General features: G+C 37.5%; 2 protein-coding genes across 3 annotated transcripts in view; both read right to left on the bottom strand.

Moving 5' to 3' along the window:
* Positions 1-2,487: 2,487 nt before the first annotated feature.
* Positions 2,488-15,838, bottom strand: LOC134803705 (uncharacterized). Its single transcript, XM_063776506.1, has 10 exons — positions 15,622-15,838; positions 14,235-14,982; positions 13,267-13,400; positions 10,870-10,969; positions 9,475-9,606; positions 8,089-8,174; positions 5,730-7,519; positions 5,170-5,289; positions 3,737-3,835; positions 2,488-2,941 (listed from the first exon to the last, which is right to left on the bottom strand). The coding sequence occupies exons 1-10, from the start codon at positions 15,769-15,771 to the stop codon at positions 2,752-2,754; spliced, it is 3,549 nt and encodes a 1,182-aa protein (XP_063632576.1). The 5' UTR covers positions 15,772-15,838; the 3' UTR covers positions 2,488-2,751.
* Positions 15,839-16,070: 232 nt separating this feature from the next.
* LOC134803726 (scavenger receptor class B member 1-like) overlaps positions 16,071-20,530 on the bottom strand; it is a 93,335-nt gene continuing 88,875 nt past the window's right edge. For both annotated transcript variants that reach the window (XM_063776539.1, XM_063776540.1), the window contains exons 10-13: positions 20,143-20,283; positions 18,780-18,898; positions 17,757-17,885; positions 16,071-16,855 (exon numbers count right to left, since the gene is read on the bottom strand). In XM_063776539.1, the coding sequence (XP_063632609.1) occupies positions 16,598-16,855; positions 17,757-17,885; positions 18,780-18,898; positions 20,143-20,283 (647 nt within the window). In that variant the 3' untranslated portion in view covers positions 16,071-16,597. The remainder of the gene's footprint in view (positions 16,856-17,756; positions 17,886-18,779; positions 18,899-20,142; positions 20,284-20,530) is intronic.

Below are 20,530 nucleotides of genomic sequence, written 5' to 3'. Positions count from 1 at the left end.
TAGCCGCATATTTAACAGCTGAAATAGATGGCGCTGTGTATGAGTTTATTTGGAGGCAACTGGATTGTCCAACGCTTAACAAGGCCAAGCTTAACATGATTGGGGCGACAGTATCTCGCGGCGAGATAGACTATACGTCCTTTTCTAACTATGTTAATAAAAGAGGGACGGGTAGTCTATCTCGCCGCGAGATACTATCGCGCCAGTCATTAGGCCAAGCACATGGTCCTATCATGTGGTAGCCCGTCTCACTCATAGGGTAACACTATGAGGGAGACCGCTAGGCGCCATCTACGACAGCTGTCAAATCTGTGGTTTCAATATTCTGTATACTACATTAATAGGTCTCCATAGGGGCTATTCATAAATTACGTAATTTCAAATGGGGGAGGGGGGGTGTCTGGACATCGGATGATGGTAGCATGACGAAGGAGGAAACGGGGTCATTCGAAGTATGATGTTTGGATGATTTTAGGGGGGGGGGGTCAAAAATCGAAGACGTAATTTATGGACAGCCCCATAGTCACCGTGAAAACTATTTTTTAAATCTCAAATGTCAAAAAAAAAATTGTTCGACGTTAGACCAACCTAACTCTGCACAGAAAGACTTTGCAATGTGTCAAATATCCATGACAATATGACTTACACTAACCTTCCACTGTGTTCTTTCAAAGTTGGTACAGAGTTTAATAGTCTAAGCGCCACTTGCACCATCCCACTTACCCAGGGTTAACGAGTTAAACCGTTAACCAATTGTACAGGTAACCATGGTAACTCCAGGTTTAACTGGTTAACCCCGGGTTAGTGAATGGTGCAAGTGGGCCTAACAAGACGGGCTTTTAACCTTTTGACCGCCAAAGATGTCAACTGACGCGCGCGGCTATAGTCATATCAACCTAATAATTTTGATTAGCTTAGTCTTTTGTCAAAATTGTGACGTTATCTATGAAAAGGGACTTTACTGTCGATGGCGCTTACGCGATTATTATCGATGCTCCGATATGAATACAATGCCGCGCGACGTTGTGCGGCGTAAGCGCCATTGACAATAAGGTCCCTTTTCATAGATAATGCCCCAATTATATTTGTCAGAAAACAACGTTATAATTAATTAACAAACAATAGAATATCAATGTAATGTAACGAATATAATCTAAACTGCTTACGTAATTACATTCCACATTTTATAATGCTACAGATTTGTCAGAATGGTTTTTGTACAATTGATTGTGTATCTTGTTTTAATAGTCATAAAATCTATATTAGGTATTAGATTTCTCTTTTCTCACATGTTGCTTAATGAGAGAGTGAGACGCAATGCACATTGGACAAAGAAACAAGTGGAATACCAACCAATACAATGTGTGAAATGCTTGTAAGGACAAGCATTTTCAGAAGATCAACAGACTTTATAGTTTATTTATGAAAAAATAGACAAATAGATTAAAATCATCTGTCAATCTCATACTAATCTATGCAAACTTAACGATAGTAGTTACTGTGACTCTTAACGATCGACAATCGATTTTTTGATTGACAAAAATAATTTTATCGATCGATCGATGATCTATTGATTGAATATTTTTTGATTGGTAAAAATATTCATTCAACAATAGTTTTGATTAAATATTACTACATATATCAGTTTTAATTGATAGTTTTTTTTTCAGTCAACATTTATACAGGATGGCTAAAAATAACTGCATTCCCGTTGCCAGGGAGGTTTTGGGATTATACTGAGCATCTTTTACTCTGGAACCAACCCCGAAATCGCGTAAAAAAAGTTGGCTGATTCATACATTTTTGCTGGTCCATTTTCTATGGGAGGGTAATTTTTTTTTCGCGATTTCGGGGTTGGTCTCAGTAAAAGTTGCTTAGTATAATCCCAATCCCTGGCAATGGGAATGCAGTTATTTTTTACCCACCGTGTATATTAATATATTCTTATAACTAAATAATACTTGGTACGGTTTAACAAAACAAGTGTCATTGTCAGTTATCGGCAGATAAGCCAATCAGTAGATCGCGATAAACTCAAAAACTACTGAACGGATTTTCATGCGGTTTTCACCTATCGATAGAGTGATTCTTGAGGAAGGTTTAGGTGTATAATTAACCCGTGCGAAGCCGGAGCGGGTCGCTAGTCTACTATATGCGTCCAATCTTATGTCAAAAATATTTTAATCATTTTAAAACAACAAATTGTCACAGTAAATATATATTTAGAATATTTAATAGCTAGTCTTTGTACTTATTATTTGTTAAACATTATATTAATATTCACAGTCAATATTTTAAGGCACGTAGTCATGGTAACAATAACAATTCTGGTATAGTCAGCCGCAGAAGTTGCTAAGCGGGCGAGGTGTTCAAAATGATCTTGACGCGACTTTATTGATAAGAGAATAAGAGCGTGTTAAGGTAATTATGAACACCTCGCCCGCTCAGCAACTTCTGCTGCTGACTGTACGATTCCAGCCCCGGGTAATGAACACCTCGGCAGGCGTGGCTCACTCCGCGATTTCGTCGCGTCGCTACAAGTACATGCGGCCCACACCAATTTTGGTGTCTAGCAGTAGTAGTTGCTGCGCACCGCTACGGAACGGACGCCTGCTCGCGCTTGCGCCACCTAGCGGTCATATCTGTCGTAATAGACGCGTTTTGTTAGAGAGTGAACCGTCTGTACCTATAGTTCGTTTTTTTTGCATTAGAAAAAAGGTTAACAATCTTGATGTGCCGTCCCCTTTCCTCTTAACTGCTATTGGTTGGTTGTACCACTTTATTTCGAACCCGAGAGGGAAGAATCGGGCTTGCTGTATCTAAAGAGGTACAATATGTTCTGTCGCTCTCTTTCGAACTCCCAGCGTTAGAGACAGATAGCAGATATTGTAGAATTTCTTCCAGTATTTGAACTTCCTCAAGGAACTTGGTGACTGTTGGTCTGAAATAAAAAATAAATGGTGTAAATAAATATTGTCAGTCAACTTGGTTCGTCCTATTTATACAGGGTGGCCAAAAAATAAGTGCATTCCCGTTGCCAGGGAGGTTTTGGGATTATACTGAGCAACTTTTACTATGGGACCAACCCCATAAAACCGAAAAAAAAATTTTGGCTGTTTCATACATTTTGGCTGGTCCATTTTCTATGGGAGGGTATTTTTTTTTCGCGATTTTAGGGTTTGTCCCATAGGAAAAGTTGCTCAGTATAATCCCAAAACCACCCTGGCAACGGGAATGCACTTATTTTTTGGCCACCCTGTATAATGTCTCTTTGGTAACATTAATTATGTGCCATTCATTAAATACGTAAGACGATTTAGGGGCGGAGGGGGTTCGAACACATCTTATTTTTTCTTACAAGGGGGCGGGAGGGGGTTTTCATATATAGTTCTTACGTAAGATCCCAAAGATGCGATTTTTTTTAATTTCTATAAAATTTTGTAGTTTAAAATAATACTTCCACGGTTAATCAAACACGGTGCAGAGTTAGCTTAGACGGGCTCCAGTACCTTTGTAGGAACGAACAAACGTTTCCAAAATGAATAAAAAAAAGTCTATAACAAACCAAACTTGTATTATTTTTTTCCTTCAGATTCTTACGTAATACTTGGTAATACAGAGGGGAGGGGGTGGCCTATTCTTATTTTATCATACATAGGGGCGGGAGGGGGTATAAAACTGGCAAAAATCGTTTTACGTAAAATGAATGGCGCCTTATATGGTAAGTAATACTAACTTGTAATTAGCTATCATAACATCGTCCTCGACATAATCCCCTGCTTTGATAAGGAGGTGTTTCAGGGTCATCCCGTCGCCAGATTCTCTTGCGATTATACTAAAAAACAACACCTTCATGAGAGCGTTTCTTGTGTTCGTGTGTGTGTGTGTGTTGTCTTGTGTTATTTCTACTCAGAATCACGAGCTCTTTCGATCCTAATGGGATAAAAAAATGTTTTTTTTCCTATTGTGTTACCATTTCCCCATATAGTTTGTATGGCGGTAACAAAAAGGAAAGTTTGAAAAATGTATGGAAATTTTAGGACGCTTTTCTCTCCTATAAGGATGAAAAGGGCTCACGATCCTGACTAAAAATAACACAAAAGTGGCAAAAAAGGTCACAATATATAAAAATGGCAAAAAATAAAAGAAACGCTCATGAGTCATACTCGTACTTTCATTTAGATTTCAATAACCGGGTCCACACAGAGCGAGCATACGCGCAAGGCAATTTCCTCGCGCACAAAACCGCCAGTGGAGACGTGGCTCGTAGACGGCTCGGCGCGTATGCATGCTCGCTGTGTGTGACCCAGCTAATGTAATTTCTATTCCCGAAAGCTAACAACAGAGGTGAAAAGAATATCTAAAATATTATCGCAGGCAGGGCCGTCTTAAACTCTGCTGGGGCCACTGGGCACATAAGAATTTGGGGCCCTAAGGAAAGTAAAGAAAGCTAATTAAACTAACATTTTTCTACTATGATCTTCTATTTATTATGGGTAATCAAATATACTGTTACTGTCTGTCCTTCGGGGCCCCCTGAGGATGGGGGCCCTGGGCACGGGCCCCGTGTGCCCTTATGGTAAAGACGGTACTGATCGCAGGCCTAGACTTTATCAGCTTATATAAGTCACATACAAGTCTTCAGTATCATTCATTTTTGGGAAAAGACAATGCACATGGTAGGGTTTGGGGGTAAGTGTGACACGTAATAAAGACTTGTCTTTTTCATATGAAAAATTGTGACAAAGGAGGGGGGCCTAAAAAATTGAAATTTTATATGATGTAATTAATGGACGACCCTTATTATCATTCAAACTTTACTAAAATCTCTAAGGCGTTTGACTTCGTGTGCCATGAGACCTTACTTTCAAAATTATATAAATACGGCAAAAGGGGACAAGCATATCTATTCTGTGGTTGGAAAGCTACCTCAATGGACGGCACCAATGTGTTGAAGTTACGAAAATGGTGAATAATCACAATGAGTCATATAACTCAACTCACCCTACGTGGTAAATAAATGCGGAGTGCCACAGGGCAGCATACTGGGGCCGATATTGTTTCTATTATATATTAACGATTTACCTAGAGCCACACATACACACACATACGATACTCTTCTTCTACTGCACTATATATTCGTAGCAGCAGTAGAGTTACACCACTTACTTTTTCAATCTTTCAGAAATTTTCAGCAAGTAATTACGAGCATGTTCAGTTTTCCTGTTTATATCATCTTTTTTGTCCAAGGACATGCCGCCCTCTTGATACTCTTGTATGCTTGTTTCGCTGTAAGCAAACATTAAACAAAAAAAAGAATTTTCAAAATCGGTCCAGTAATGACGGAGATATGGAGTAACAAACATAAAAAAAATCTTATGAGAATAAAGAATCTTTAACCGTAAAAAAAAAACATACAACCGTCTTGATAACCTCCTCCTTTTGAGATTTGGAAGTCGGTTAATAAGAGTATATTCGTATTTATGTAAATACATATCAATCAAACTAAAGATAAATCAATAAAAACAAATCTGCGTCTAAAAAACAAATAATTACAAAAAAATTAGTCCCAGGCGCAAAATTATGCATGGAAATACCCTATACAATCTATAAATGCCTTACATATCAATCGATCATCTATCGACTACATATCAAGGCTCAAGATGATCGATCAATTGATCTATTGGTGAAGCCAAGTCTATTTAAAACTTTAATTTCTAAATACTTACATGAAGTTAAATATCCGTATTAAAGTACTCTTCACCTTAACCAAAAATATCTTGACTAATTGGTACGCTCGGGTGCATTCTGAACCAGTGTCGCTTTCTGACACAGATAGGTCATCTATAACATTGTAATCATCCGGTTTTTCACTTTTAATCTCAGTGACATCTGATATAGTATACACAGATTCTTCATAATCAAGCTCATCTGATTCCATTTGTGCTTGCTTTTTAAGTCTTTCTTCAAAAGCATCTATGATTTTAACGTTTCTTATAACTTTTGGTTGATTATTGGCATTTAATTTCTCATTATTTTCATTGTTTGTTTGTGTGTTGAGTGTGTTATTTTCTACAGTAATAGCTCTACTGTTATTAATTTTTACAGTATTCAAGTTTTTACCAGAAGTTATAAGTATATTTGGCTCATTATCAAAACCATCAAAAGCATCTGTCGTATCTGTTTCACTTTGGAACTCCGCAAAATGTTTTTTCAAATATTCTAGAACTTCCGTTCGACTCTTTCTGAAAGCTGTCGGTGTTTTTGGGTCTTCAATTTCACCCCTACTAAATATAGGCGTGTTAACTTTTTCTAAAGACAGCTCTATATCGCTCTTAGGATCTTCTATGTTTTTTATCAAATATTTTAACTTTTCGTCTGCTTCGTACAGTTCTTCACAATTGACAATCTTTTTCAATTGTTCTATAAGAATCACACTGAAACCCACCAGTTTCATAAATTCGTTTGGTTTTAAATCTTTCTTTAATTTTCCATTGTTAAAATTGCAACTTATTAGTTCTATTGGAAACTGATCCATAATAAGTTTTATATTTGTGTGCTTATTGAATATTTCATCTGTTCCTAGTATTGCTTCAAACAGGGGATTCTTAGGTGGGTTCATTCTTTTAGCCTTAGTGTTTTCATCCAAAAGGAGATCTGCTAAAGCTCCTTCCAAGGGTTGAACCAAGCGACAAACCCATTCGTCTAATCTACTTTTAACTCTGGTTTCCATTACAGAGTTTTTAATGCAAAATCTCCCTAATTCCTCTTCCAAATTGAATTGATTATTCAATTTGGTAATACCGCTTACTTCACTAGATTTTTCTTGATTACTTTCTATCATGTTCAGTCTTATATCTAAATCGCTTGCGTCAATATTTTCAACATTTTTTGGTACACTTTTAATCTGATTTATTTTATCTATATTTATTTTTGCACTGGCATTTTGTATACAATGTTTTCCTAGATCAAACGATAGGTTTTGACCGATATTATCATTAAGCCCCGTATTCCGAAACACATTTTCGATAATCTTTTTAGTTCGATTCTGTACAGGACTATTTTCTGTTATACTAAGTTTCACAATTTGATTTTTTACGTTGTTTATTTCTGAAGTGCATACAGTTTTTACTTTTTCCTTTGGTCTAGTCAAATTTATTAGTTTATCAGAACTAGAGTCGATATTGCTGAATATATTATCGTTATCAGTTTCAGCGGTAAATAAGTTTATTCTAGACGGACGCATTTTAACACCATTGGGTCTAGCCACAGAAACACCGTTTATTACTTTCAAAGTTTGCATGAAAATATTTTCAGATATCTCTGTATGATTTTCTACTATTATTGATTTCTTGTTATCATTATTTACTATAATTTTCAACTTTGCTAGATCAGTTATGGGCACTGGATCGATTTCGTTATCGATGCTTTCTTCCATTGTGATATCATCTAGAGTATGGCATTCTAAATTAATTGTTTTTGCGTTGTTTCTTATGTTGTTGTTATTTGTTATAAGAATCTGTAAAACGGTTATTTAGAATTAAAATTAATAGAAATCGGCAGCGAATTCATGGTTAAGAACGAACTAAATAATTCAATTGCATGAAAGTAAAACATCAGTAATAAGTTTTAAGCCAAACAAGTTAAAATTAAATTTGAATGTGTATATTATGATCTAGAAAATAATGTCCACAGTTTAAATTACAAAAAAGGGGGGATTATTTTTCTTTAGTCGCCCCTTTAAACAATCGGGAAGAGTTGTCAATATTTGGTTGGTATATCCATACAAGCAGAATATTTACTAGCCACCTAATATCCCTCTACCTCCAAGTTCCTCCTCACTTGGATGGGAGATAGATGGGATCGTGCGGCTATGACAGCTTATCTGCGGCGACCAACTGGGAGACGTCCGGTCGGAAGGCCTAAGGCCTTGGATCGACGAGGTCCAGAAAGACCTGTGCGACATCCAACCGGCTGAATGGCGTCGGATCGCACAGGATAAGAAAGAATTGCGAAATCTCGGAGGCCAAGATCCACTTCGGGTCGCTGAGCCAGCGAAGTAAGTACCTAATATTAAAAATAACTTACCACATGACAGTGCTCTTGTAGCAGACTCCAGCAGCACTGTAGTATGCTGTCTTCAGGTGACAGATCGTATTCTGGTTTACTTTGTACTAAAAAAAAGGTTGCTACAGTGAGCTAAAGCAAAATAACCAAACTCAAAAAACATAATTAAATAAAGATAATAGTTATTTGTACAACAAGAGATCAAAGTTTGATATTTCTTCGAGTGCTTATTTTGAGTCCCGTGCAAGCGAAAGATTCTATAATAGATTCACGAGCGTAGCGAGTGAATCTAATTTAGAATCTTGAGCGTAGTAAGGGATTCAAAAGCGCACGAGATGTAAATAACTTTGATCTCGTGTAGTACACAAAATTTTTCACCCTAAGCAGTGAGAACATACCTAGAGGGACAGAGATAATAGAACCATTAGAACCCAAGTATATCGAACTTGTATTAGACCCCGCATGTTGAAATGACTATAAAGATCACTTGAATGTCATTTTGTCTCACTCAGTGAGCAAAATCGCATTTTGCTCACTTAGTGAGACACAATCAGTGAGCAAAATGTCTCACTGAGTGAGACAAAATGACTCAGTGAGCAAAATCGCATTTTGCTCACTGTTTTTAAGAAGCAAAGTACCCTTGTTCGAGCTGCTGAGGTGAAAAATATATTTTATTGCACAAACAACTTTATAGTACTTCTTTTAACAGTAAGTTGGACTTACGGAGATTCCAGGAGTCCCGCACTAGGCCAGCATCTATTATTTCTAGCATCGACACATCGATCATCGATCGATTGAGTTGAGATTGATGCTACTTTCACAACAGATGGCGCTAGTCTACAACTAAATTACCGAGACGCAGTTTGACAACTATAGTTGTTTTTGGGTACTTACTATTTAAACGATCGGCAAAAAGACAGTATTTATATGAAGGGCCCTGAGCGGCATTACAATTTACAATGCTGTGAATATAGGCAGACCGACCATGTTTTAGTATAAAAATATACCTTTATTATTATAATATATCTATACTATTTTTTATTATCTGTTATTTTTCTTCGGTATTTATCACCAAAAAAAATTTGAAGGCTGTTAGTAGCTCTTTTTTACGGGAAATTGATTTCTTAATATTTACCTAACCAAAAAACTAATTGCACAGCTAAAAAACTAATAGCATTCAGCACAGCAATACAGCATTCCGCTTTGCAAATCCTATTTTTATGAAGAAAGTCTTTTTTGAGGGACGATTTTTTTTTTATTAATCATCGGCTGCCATGTGTGTCTGTCTGTCTGTCTGTGTGTGTCTGTCTGTCTGTCTGTGTGTGTCTGTCTGTCTGTCTGTGTGTGTCTGTCTGTCTGTCTGCTGTGTGGCTGTCTGTATGTCTGTCTGTGTAGGTCTAATCTTACCTACGATGTGGTTTTCGTGGGCGATTAACTTCCTGAGCACTTGTCGCGCGGACACCGCTCCGCTGTCCCCCCGGCCCAGCGATTCCAGCTCTGAGTATACTGCGTGTGGGACTAGCAATCGACAGCTGGCATCTGGAATAGATAAATAACGTGAAATGACATTCGAAGAATACACAGAACGAGGCAATTTCCTCGCGAGGCGGCTCGGTCTGTGTGAACCCGCGTCTGTCTGTTTGTGTGTATGTATGTTCGCGATAAACTCAAAACTGATGAACGAATTTTCTTGCGGTTTTCACTTATCAATAGTGATTCTTGAGGAAGGTTTAGGTGTATAATTTGCTAAGGTTTTGTGTAACCCGTGCGAAGCCGGGGCGGGTCGCTAGTTAATTAGAAATTACAAGAAAAGTAAACAAATATGTATGACAGACAAAAGATAGCATTGTCTCTATACTACTGTGACAACACAGGTTGTAATGCCTGATTTCCTAAATTAAAAAGTCGATCAAGCACTCAATATCGATTTCATTTAAATTATCTTTATTCATCATCCTTCTTAGGCTAGGGTTTTTATAATATGAATATAAAAGTAAAATATAAAAACACTTACAAAACAATAAAAAATACATATAAACACATTATAAAAAACCTAACCTAGGGTGCCGCCAGCAGCGGGGCAAGGCCCAAGCTACCGGTGGTCAGGGCTGCAGAGAGAGGAACCGACGTACTATACGCGCCGTGTCCAAGATCACCGCCTTCTGCATCTGTCCCTTGATCCAACCACCTAGCGAGAGTCTCTCAAGATGTTGGTCGAGGCTTTTCGCTATTATTGTTTTAATTTTAATTTGAAAATTGGGACATTGACATTGTTCCTAATTTTAATTCCATAATTATTCGGTATTGTACATATAATGTAAGTTTTGATTTATTCCAACTTTATTTTATTGTATTTATTGCAGTTAATGCATGTTAGATACTAAGTAATGTAATGCCAATTACCACGTAAGGTTTATCTGTAAGTGCTGATTGATAGAAGTGAATAAATGAAATTAAATGAAATATACAAGGAATAAAACAAATGTTGGTACCGACTCTGTTACTCCTATCATAGCAGTCCTATGGAATGGCTGTGTTACCCCCCACAGGGGCCACAGGGTTACAAAGGCCCTGTTTTGGAACTGATGATCTATAATGATGAAATATCTGGGAGACCGAGCTATGCTCGGAAAACATATAAAAACTCAAAAATGCACGTTTTCCCAGAGATAAAACCTAGCTAGATCGATTTTTTCCCCCCGAAAACCTCCATATAGCAAATTTCATTTAAACCGTTAGAGCCGTTTCCGAGATATCCGAAATATATATATTAAATTAAATAAGTTTGAACGACTGACTCACCACTTTTGACGAATTCCTCTATACATTGCAAACCCAACAGTAGTGCTTCCGTGTCGGCAGCGACGTACCATAGAGGGCCTTCTGTGTGAGGATCGGGGCTCTAAAACAAACTGGCCAGTTAATACTTTACAGAAAAAAAAGAAAAATAGTCTAGCTTCGTGCCACCCACCACGCAAAATTTTAGCTAGGGAAGTTTGAATGTATTTATATTTTTAATTTGGTTACATTTCATTTCTTCGAAAATTTTATGAAACAAGAAATGGTACTTTATTTGTTTTTAGGGTTCCGTACCCAAAGGGTAAAAACGGGAACCTATCTGTCTGTCACCAGGCTGTATCTCACGAACCGTGATAGCTAATAGCGATTGAAATTTCCACAGATGATGTATTTCTGTTGCCGCTATAACAACAAAATCTAAAAAATACGGAACCCTCGGTGGGCGAGTCCGACTCGCACTTGTCCGGTTTTTATATAAGTTGAAATTCCATTGTAACAGAGTGTACGTCCGCTACATAGAGCAGCTCATTCATTTCGCACGAATATGTGGACACACAAGTTTAATAGAGATTTGCATTTTACTTAAAACTAGTGTCCGACCGAAACATGTTTTTTTGCCGAAACCGAAACCGAATGTTCGGCTTTGGCTCTAGTTTCGGCCGAAACCGAAACCGAAACCGAACCTTTTGTAGACTTGTTAAAATCGTTGAAAAAATGTCATAAAACCGCTTTTACACACATATATTATGGGGCTGTCAACACCCAATGTCCTTGAAATTGATGTTACTTAAGCAGTTTTTTAAGAAAATTACTAGAGTTAGACCAAGATAATTCTGCAACGATTTTGATAACACACGCAGTGCAAGTGTTATTTTAAACGTCAAAACTTCTGTGAAATTATGACGTATAAATAACATTTGCACTAGTTGCACTGCGTATGCTATCAAAATAATTGTAGAACTTTCTTGGTCTACCTCTATTCATTCACCAGTCAAGCCAACATGTAGATACAGGGTCAACCAAAAACGCGAGCGCAACGAGCGCGAATTTTTTGTTGACAATATCGCAAGGCCGGGTACCGATCTTCACCTGGGCCTAAACGTCCGAAGTGCCCCAGTGAGGCGAACTCTCATGCGAACTTTCGTGCTTCAGGCTGCAGGATAAGTAGTTGAGCACAGACTCCAACCAATGTCCATTGTATTAAAAAGCGAGATATTTCCTTGAGCGCTGGTGGCCTAGCGGTAAGAGCGTGCGACTTTCAATCCGAAGGTCGCAGGTACAAACCCCGGCTCGTACAATGAGTTTTTCGGAAATTGATATATATATCATTTGATATTTACTGTTTGCTTTTCGGTGAAGGAAAAACATCGTGAGTAAGCCGGACTAGTCCCGATAAGGCCTAGTTTACTCTCTGGGTTCGAAGGTCAGTCTGATGGCAGTCACTTTCGTAAAAACTAGTGCCTACGCCAATTCTTGGGATTAGTTGTCAATTGGACCCCAGGCTCCCATGAGCCGTGGCAAAAATTCCGAAAGAGTTTTCTTATTATTCCTTTGCCCAGGCCCAGTAACATACGACAGTGCTATCTCATTTACTCCGATACAATTAGACAGTGTGCGCGTTATAGGTATTAACAGACTCTTAAGACTGCATCGACCGTCTATATAGTGGCGCCCTCATTAGTGGAATTGTGTTTTATAATAAACCAATTAATTTCTGTACCTATACATGAATCAGTATATGTAGGTACATATTAATATTGTTGTCCTACTTATTCCCCAACTTTTGGTCTTTGTCAAATAGTTTAGTTTCATAGTACGAAGTACCATTTCGTAAGTTTCGGCCCGGCCGAAAGGTTCGGCCGTTTTTTGGCCGAAACCGAAAAAACAGCCGAAACATGATTTTTTGGCCGAAACTGGCCGAAACCGAAACCGAACCTTCGGTCGGACACTACTTAAAACGTCTATCATCTAGTGACCTGCAGTTTGATAAAAACAATTAGTACCCTTTATCGCACACCTCACAGTTATATAAAAACGTCTATTTGAAAAAAAAAAATTTTTTTAGTGTTACAGTATAGGTCTTAGGCATTAAAATCGATAGATCGTCTATCGATAACTTCACGGTTAACATGATCGATCAACTATTGATCTATTTTGTACGGCACTATCCCTTTCGGCTATTTAGGGTTGTCAAAATTCAAGTCATTATCTTATCTGTGGTCGTGCACGCAAAACGACGTCAACTGGTTCCATTCCAACCCTAACAATTGTTCGGAGCAATGTGCAATGCTGAGCCGAACGGGGCCGAGTTTACCCGAAAGGAGGAGTGTCTCCCCACTGTCGATATTAAGAGAAAAGTTACAATAGTGGTTAACAGCAATAATTACATAATTTACATACCTGGTCAGTTACCTGTACATCTTCAGAGCTGGCATGGCTGGCCCCTGGCTCCTGAAGGTCGAAGGTCACACGTTTCTTTGGCAATATGCCTTCTGGTGGTAAGCCTTCCCGTATTTTAGTTGCTTTTGATTGGTCTACAAAAAGTAGTCAATGATTGGACTATCAAACATATACTTACAGATGTATGCAAGATGCGGAAATAAACTTGGAAAAGTTCTCGGATTAAATGAAACTTTCATTTTGGAAATAGAAAATGATGATTCCTATGAAATAGTATGACAAATTTCGTATTCCCTATATTAAAAATAGCAGTTTTCCACTAGATGGTGCTGTTATAAAACCTTATATGTGAAGTTATCTATGAAAAGGGTCCTTATTGTCGATGGCGCTTACGCCATTAGCATTACTAACGATGCTCCGATATAAATACAATGCCGCGCGACGCTGTGCGGCGTTAGCGCCATCGACAATAAGGTCCCTTTTCATAGATAATGCCACATATTTTATGTAACTGTATGACTGATACTAGACCTTACATAGAAAATGATACAATTACAAATCATAATATTTACTCAATGTCAAATAGGTATATTCTTTTTTTTTAATCTGTTTTTTTTTTAAAGGGGTTTTGTCACGCAGTGACAATGTCACCCACGTTATGAGATCTAATAGTCATAATGATGTAGTAGTGAAGTATTACCTTGTTTCTTTAGGTATTTAAATAAAGGTAAACCAAATCTACCCTCAAATGGCTCCTTAAGGCATTTGAGGGTAGATGAAAACATTACATGATCAAATAATGTAGGTTAAAGTCAGGTCATTCAGTAACTGATCCAGGTGTTTTTGTAATTGGTCGGTTAACCAATAAATGTTATAACTACCCGAAAATGTACAAATTGTTTACTTTTATTTAAATACCTAAAGATACAGACTATAGGTACTAACTGATAAGTATTTAAAAAAAATACCTATTGATGTGTCTGGCTTCTCTCCCACCACCGTTTCCACTTTCTTCTTTTTATTTTTAGCCACCAGTTTGAACCTCAAATCATTCTTACATAGCTCGCTGAACTTATCACTTCCATTCTCAACCTTACTCGGAGGACTTAGAGTTGATGTTTCCACATCTTTAGTTAATGAGAGATTTTCCACAGACCTGCTTGGTTTTAGAGCTGATTTTGGTGTTGAATCGCTTTCTGATTGGGTTCTAAGTCTTTGGGGTCTTGGTACGAATGTTTGACAAGCTTCATCCTTCATCTTAGGTTTGGTAATTGGTTCAAAGTTTGACGCTTGAGCAAAAATTGTTTTTTCTTTAAACGGCTGAAATTGGAACTCTGGAGGGAACGTTGGTCTTTTCAATGCTTGAAAACGGCTGTGTAAAGACGGGACAAACATTGATTGCTCTGGCTCATACGTCTGTGTTATTTGATCCAGCATTTGCCTGTGTTGTGGCATTTGAGTCGGCACATACATAGGAGTTAGTGCCCATATAAAATTGGGTGTAAAGTCCGGTGGGACATATTTTGGGAACACCGCTTGCCCGAATAATGGTGAAGGCCTGACATAGGCATTGTGGGTGAATGTGTTGCCAGTGTTTTTAAGAGACAAGAAGGAGTTTGTTGTGTTGGGACTGTCATCTAAGGGTGGGTAGAAAGGTTCAGGATAGGTGTGAGCTTTATCTGTTACTCTATGGATTGGGCCCTTTTTCAAGTTTTTCTGTGGACAAGCATTATTTTCAAATTTAAGTGTAGTAATGATTTCATTTTTTTTATAATTGTTGATGTATCTCGTTTTAAAACTCTCGGGTCTTTCGAGCCCGGTCATTTATAAGGCGTGTGTGGGGATATGGATCCAACACATAGAGGCCATTTGGAGAGATTTGATGTCATGTAGAATGCCTGCTGGAACCAATTCACGGGTACATTTATTATTTTATGTAAATTTAATGTTAAAAGTGCCTTTGTGGCCTATTTGCTGAATAAATGTTGAAGTTTGAACTTCTGAAGTTTGTGAAAAAACCTGCTAAATTGTATTATTAGTTGAAATGAATCCATTTAGAACCTGATAAGACTAATGCACCTATGTCCAACTAATTTAATATTTTTAACATTTCAACAAGTTGACAGACCAGCAGACCACAGACAGACAGACAGATGTCTTAAGATGGACTACTTTGATTTTAAATGTTCATTTTAGGTTTCTTGGATCATGGATTTACGTAGGTATCAATTTATAAACGCGATTATGAAGGTGCGTAATTCCTCGGAGCGCGCATTGCTAAGTTCCGTTTCGATATACGAAATATGTAAAACTATAAAGCCTCTGGCTATTTGTAATTATGTTATATCAACTTACATCTGTATCGCTAAGGCTCCACGCGGTCTCTCCGGTTGAACCATTGAAATAGTAAAACTTTCCGGGGAAACTCTTCGATGGGCACAATAGCCATGGACTTGCTTGGGCTTGATTGCTCTTAGAATTCTGTACTTTCTTGTTCGGAATCATCGTTTAACATCGTCGCATTGTTTGAGATAAAACAGAGAAATTACAGATTGTATAGCTAGCACGAGAAATACAATCGCATTAAATTTTGCTTACCGCCGCAAAAATCTAAACAATATCAACTTATCAACTTTCAAAGCGTTTCGTTTTTGCATTTTTGCAACGGGTGTGTTTAATGTTTAGCAATTTAGCAAGAAATAAAATAAAATATTCTTCGAACTGTTAACAATAAAAATAAAATATGCATGAAGATTAAGGTGTTGTTATATCACAATTATTGTTAATTGAAAGATTTGAAAGAAGCTGTATGTGCCCTCGTTTTTAGTTTTATTTTAGTAAGAGTATCTGATATTTGACTGCTTCAATGCAGTTTAGAAACAGAACGCAATAATGATACCAGTATATTGGAGTATTGCTACAATTTAGGGGAAAATAAAAAAAAAATGAGGTTCACTTTTATTCATTTATTTACACCTTAAAACTAGAAGTGAGCAAATTATTTACTTATCTTAGGAACAATCACAGCGTAACACTAGCCCTGGATATATAAACTTTAAAAAATTGTGTATAAGTATTAGGTATTCCAAAAAAATATTCCTGTCATAGAATAGATACCTAGTTATAAAAATATATATACTTAATGAAGAATTTATGTTCATAGCATATAATAACAACAGCGCATAATTCATGCTATAATATTGTAAATGCGAGTATGGTTTTCAGTCTTTACTCGTTGATTTTTATTTGTGTTAACACTAATGACACGTTTACATCAAACAAATGTATTATTTTAATCAATAAACCATGGACCATGTAAAAGAGGTTTTACTCAGCTAGAAGACTTCAGGAAAACTTCTTTTTCATTGGCAAACCATTTTGTACTAGCTATAACCTTATTTTGGTTGTATTGAAGTTGTAATACAGAGTTCAAACTATCATTCTTAAAGTTGTGAATGTAAATTTGTCTAAATATAATAAAACATGCTAATAATAAAGTTGCTGTTAAAACTACAGTTGTTAAAGGAGGTAGAATAACTGTCATAAAAAAAATCGTGCCCTGAATTCTCTTTGGTAAGCCTTCTTGATTCTGAAACAAAGAAAATCATTTACTTACAATTTTTTAAATTATCTTAAAATAAAAACTGAGTAATTTAGTGGCAGCTTCGAGACCACACGGAATTCTTAAAAACAATTGAAGCTATAGGTGCACCGTGCAATTTGGTATTAATAAATAAAGTTACTATAAAATAAACGCACTACTTAATTCCAGAATGATATTGAGCAGTTTATTAAGCTTTTGCTGTAATTGTCATACTACAGATTTAATAAACAACTATTAAGCTAATGAAACGAGCTATACTGGGTCAAGCTGATCTTGTCAGTAGAAAAAGGCGGCAAATTTGAAAAATGTAGGTATCATCCCATAGAAAATTTGAATTTCGCGCCTTTTTCTACTGACAAGATTTGCTTGACCATCTATATTTAACGAGCTAAATTTATTCGAGGAAAATGGCAACACTAATATGTCAACCAATGATATTTCAGCAGATTGGCTGAAAAGTTTGCCACGAAATTTAAAAAGAAACTAAGCCCCCATACGCACGGGAGCTATTACAACGCGCGTTAAAAAAGCGTATGAATGACACAAATGGATAACCATGTATGTATTCACGTGGTATTCACACGACAGCGGTGGCGCTTTTTATCAAGCGTTGTTGGATTTTCGATTTTAAGCCTTGGTCTTGGTCGTTAAATCGAATTTAGAGTGCGGACAGATTCAAGCGCTTTTTTAACGCGCGTTGAAAGAGCTCTCGTGCGAATGGGGGCTAACCGTCTAAGAGTTCCGTCAAACGTTAGAAAAACGCGGCAAATTTATAAAATGTAGGCGCGAAGGGTAATTGTCCAGTAATCGTAGCATAGAAAATTTGAATTTCGCGCCTTTTTCTACTGACAAAGTTGTTTGTATCTTATTATTAATAAATACTAACATATTCGGCCCAGAACAGAGGTATTATCAGGTTGGAGAACTTGTTATAGCCCTCAGAAAAACCAGAAAGGTCTTTCAAGTGTAGATTACTCTGCATGCGAGCTACGGAGCGGAATGGAGTGCCGGTTAACTGAAATAGACAATATTTTTGTTAATTATTATCAAATCCATGCTAAATTATTTACATCTTAAAGCTGATGGTTACATAAATAAGAAAGGTCGTCTGTCTTCCATATGTTACCTTTCCACGGCTAAACTACAGAATAAATTTTAATGAAAATTTGCATTGTAGAAGGCCAGCCCAAACGGAATGATTAAATCGACCGATTTGATCAGAAAATAAATTGGCGTCAATCTCATATAGCGTCCAAACGTACACAATTTTGTCACCAATTTTATCACGAATCAAATTAATTAGTATTCTAAATCAAATCGTGTTTAAAACACTATAGAATACTTAATCAGCCGGCTCTTGATCATGAGATGTCAATTAAAAGTCCTTCGCGGATTATCATTCTGGATCCATAGCGATCGTGTAGATATTATTGATCACTTTCCTCTTCGCTGGTCGTGACCGTGAGGTGTCAACGAGTGACCTTTGATGTCTATTGTGAGGGGTTAATAATATATATAGAAAAGTAAGCGTCGGAAGCTCCGGCCTGGACATGGCCCGGTCTAAAGCGGTATCCAGACGGGACTGATCAAATCGACCGATTTGATCAGAAATGAAATTGGCGTCAATCTCCAATTTTAGATTTATGGTGATAAGAGCCCTCTAAATTGAAAAAATGCCCCAGAATGAAAATACTGGTCAGACAGTTTATCGGTAATATCGGTCATTATCGGCGGTTGAATTCGGCGAGCCAATTTGGTGTTTGCGTCCGCACCTCCTGATTCGATCGAGCAATTTAATCAGATTGGCGAAAAATTGACTAATCTGGATACTTACGCCTTAACGTGAGTCATATCCTTAACCCCACCCCAGTTTAACGGTATTAGCTAAGTTTTTACCTATAATACTTACAGGCTCAACAACGGCGTAAGAATTATGCTTGTATCTGTCTGGCTGCAGGCCCGTGACGTAATGGTCCTTCGGTAGGCCGCCGGTGTAGAAATGGGGAAAGGACACCACCATCGGGAAATCTGGAATGAAAGACTTTGTCTAATACGTCATAAGTCATAACTATAATGAGTTCATTATACAACACTGTAGAGAACTATAATGAATTCATTATAAAACACTTAAGAGAACTATAATGACTTACTGTAGTAGCATCATTTGCTGGCGTCACTCGGCCCAGGTGACAGCAGCGGTTTTGTGTTATGGCAGTCAGTTCCATTTGGTACGCTCTCTAATACGTCATAAGTCATAACTATAATGAGTTCATTATACAACACTGTAGAGAACTATAATGAATTTATTATAAAACACTTAAGAGAACTATAATGACTTACTGTAGTAGCATTTGCTGGCGTCACTCAGCCCAGGTGTGGCAGCGGCGGTTTTGTGTTATGGCAGTCAGTTCCATTTGGTACGCTCTCTAATACTTCATAAGTTATAATTATAATGAGTTCATTATACAACACTGTGGAGAACTATAATGAATTCATTATAAAACACTTTAGAGAACTATAATAACTTACTGTAGTAGCATTTGCTGGCGTCACTCAGCCCGGGTGGCAGCGGCGGTTCTGTGTTGTAGCAGTCAGTTCCATTGGTACGCTCTCTAATACGTCATGTCATAACTATAATGAGTTCATTATACTACACTGTAAACTATAATGAATTCGTTATATAACACTGTAGAGAACTATAATGACTTACTGTAGTAGCATTTGCTGGCCTCACTCAGCCCAGGTGGCAGAGGCGGTTCTGTGTTATAGCAGTCAGTTCCATTGGTACGCTCTCTAATACGCCATATGTCATAACTATAATGAGTTCATTATACAACACTGTAGAGAACTATAATGAATTCATTATATAGCACTTAAGATAACTATAATGACTTACTATACCTAGTAGCATTTGCTGGCGTCACTCAGCCCGGGTGGCAGCGGCGGTTCTGTGTTGTAGCAGTCAGTTCCATTGGTGCGCTCTCTAATACGTCATAAGTCATAACTATAATGAGTTCATTATACAACACTGTGGAGAACTATAATGAATTCATTATAAAACACTTAACAGAACTATAATGACTTACTGTAGTAGCATTTGCTGGCGTCACTCAGCCCGGGTGGCAGCGGCGGTTCTGTGTTATGGCAGTCAGTTCCATTTGGTACGCTCTCTAATACGTCATAATTCATAACTATAATGAGTTCATTATACAACACTGTAGGGAACTATAATGAATTCATTATACAACACTTAAGAGAACTATAAGTCTTACTGTAGTAGCATTTGCTGGCGTCACTCAGCCCGGGTGGCAGCGGTGGTTCTGTATTGTAGCAGTCAGTACCATTGGTCCGCTCGAACACGCTCTCTGACAGGTTGAAGCGGTATACAGATACGTTGTCTACGGTCAGTTCACCTGGAATAAACAGTTTTTAGACTTTATTTATTTCATCTTTATTGCACAAGGAAAAGGAAAATTCAAACGTACAAAGGCGGACTTAGGGTCGGTTGCACCAAACCGTTTGTCACCGTTTTAGCGTTCGCAAAATTTTGTTGTATGGAAAGTTTCATAGTTCTCTGCTGCTGAACTCTGACGTTGATCAGTCTGTTAATTGTGGTTGGTGCAACTGACTCTTAATGCTACAAAGCATTCTCTACCAGTC

Source organism: Cydia splendana, chromosome 27 (assembly GCF_910591565.1).
Source record: "Cydia splendana chromosome 27, ilCydSple1.2, whole genome shotgun sequence".
In the NCBI taxonomy this organism is placed as follows: Eukaryota; Metazoa; Arthropoda; class Insecta; order Lepidoptera; family Tortricidae; genus Cydia; species Cydia splendana.
Note: the sequence above shows the minus strand (reverse complement) of the source record. Positions and strands in the feature narration are given on the sequence as shown.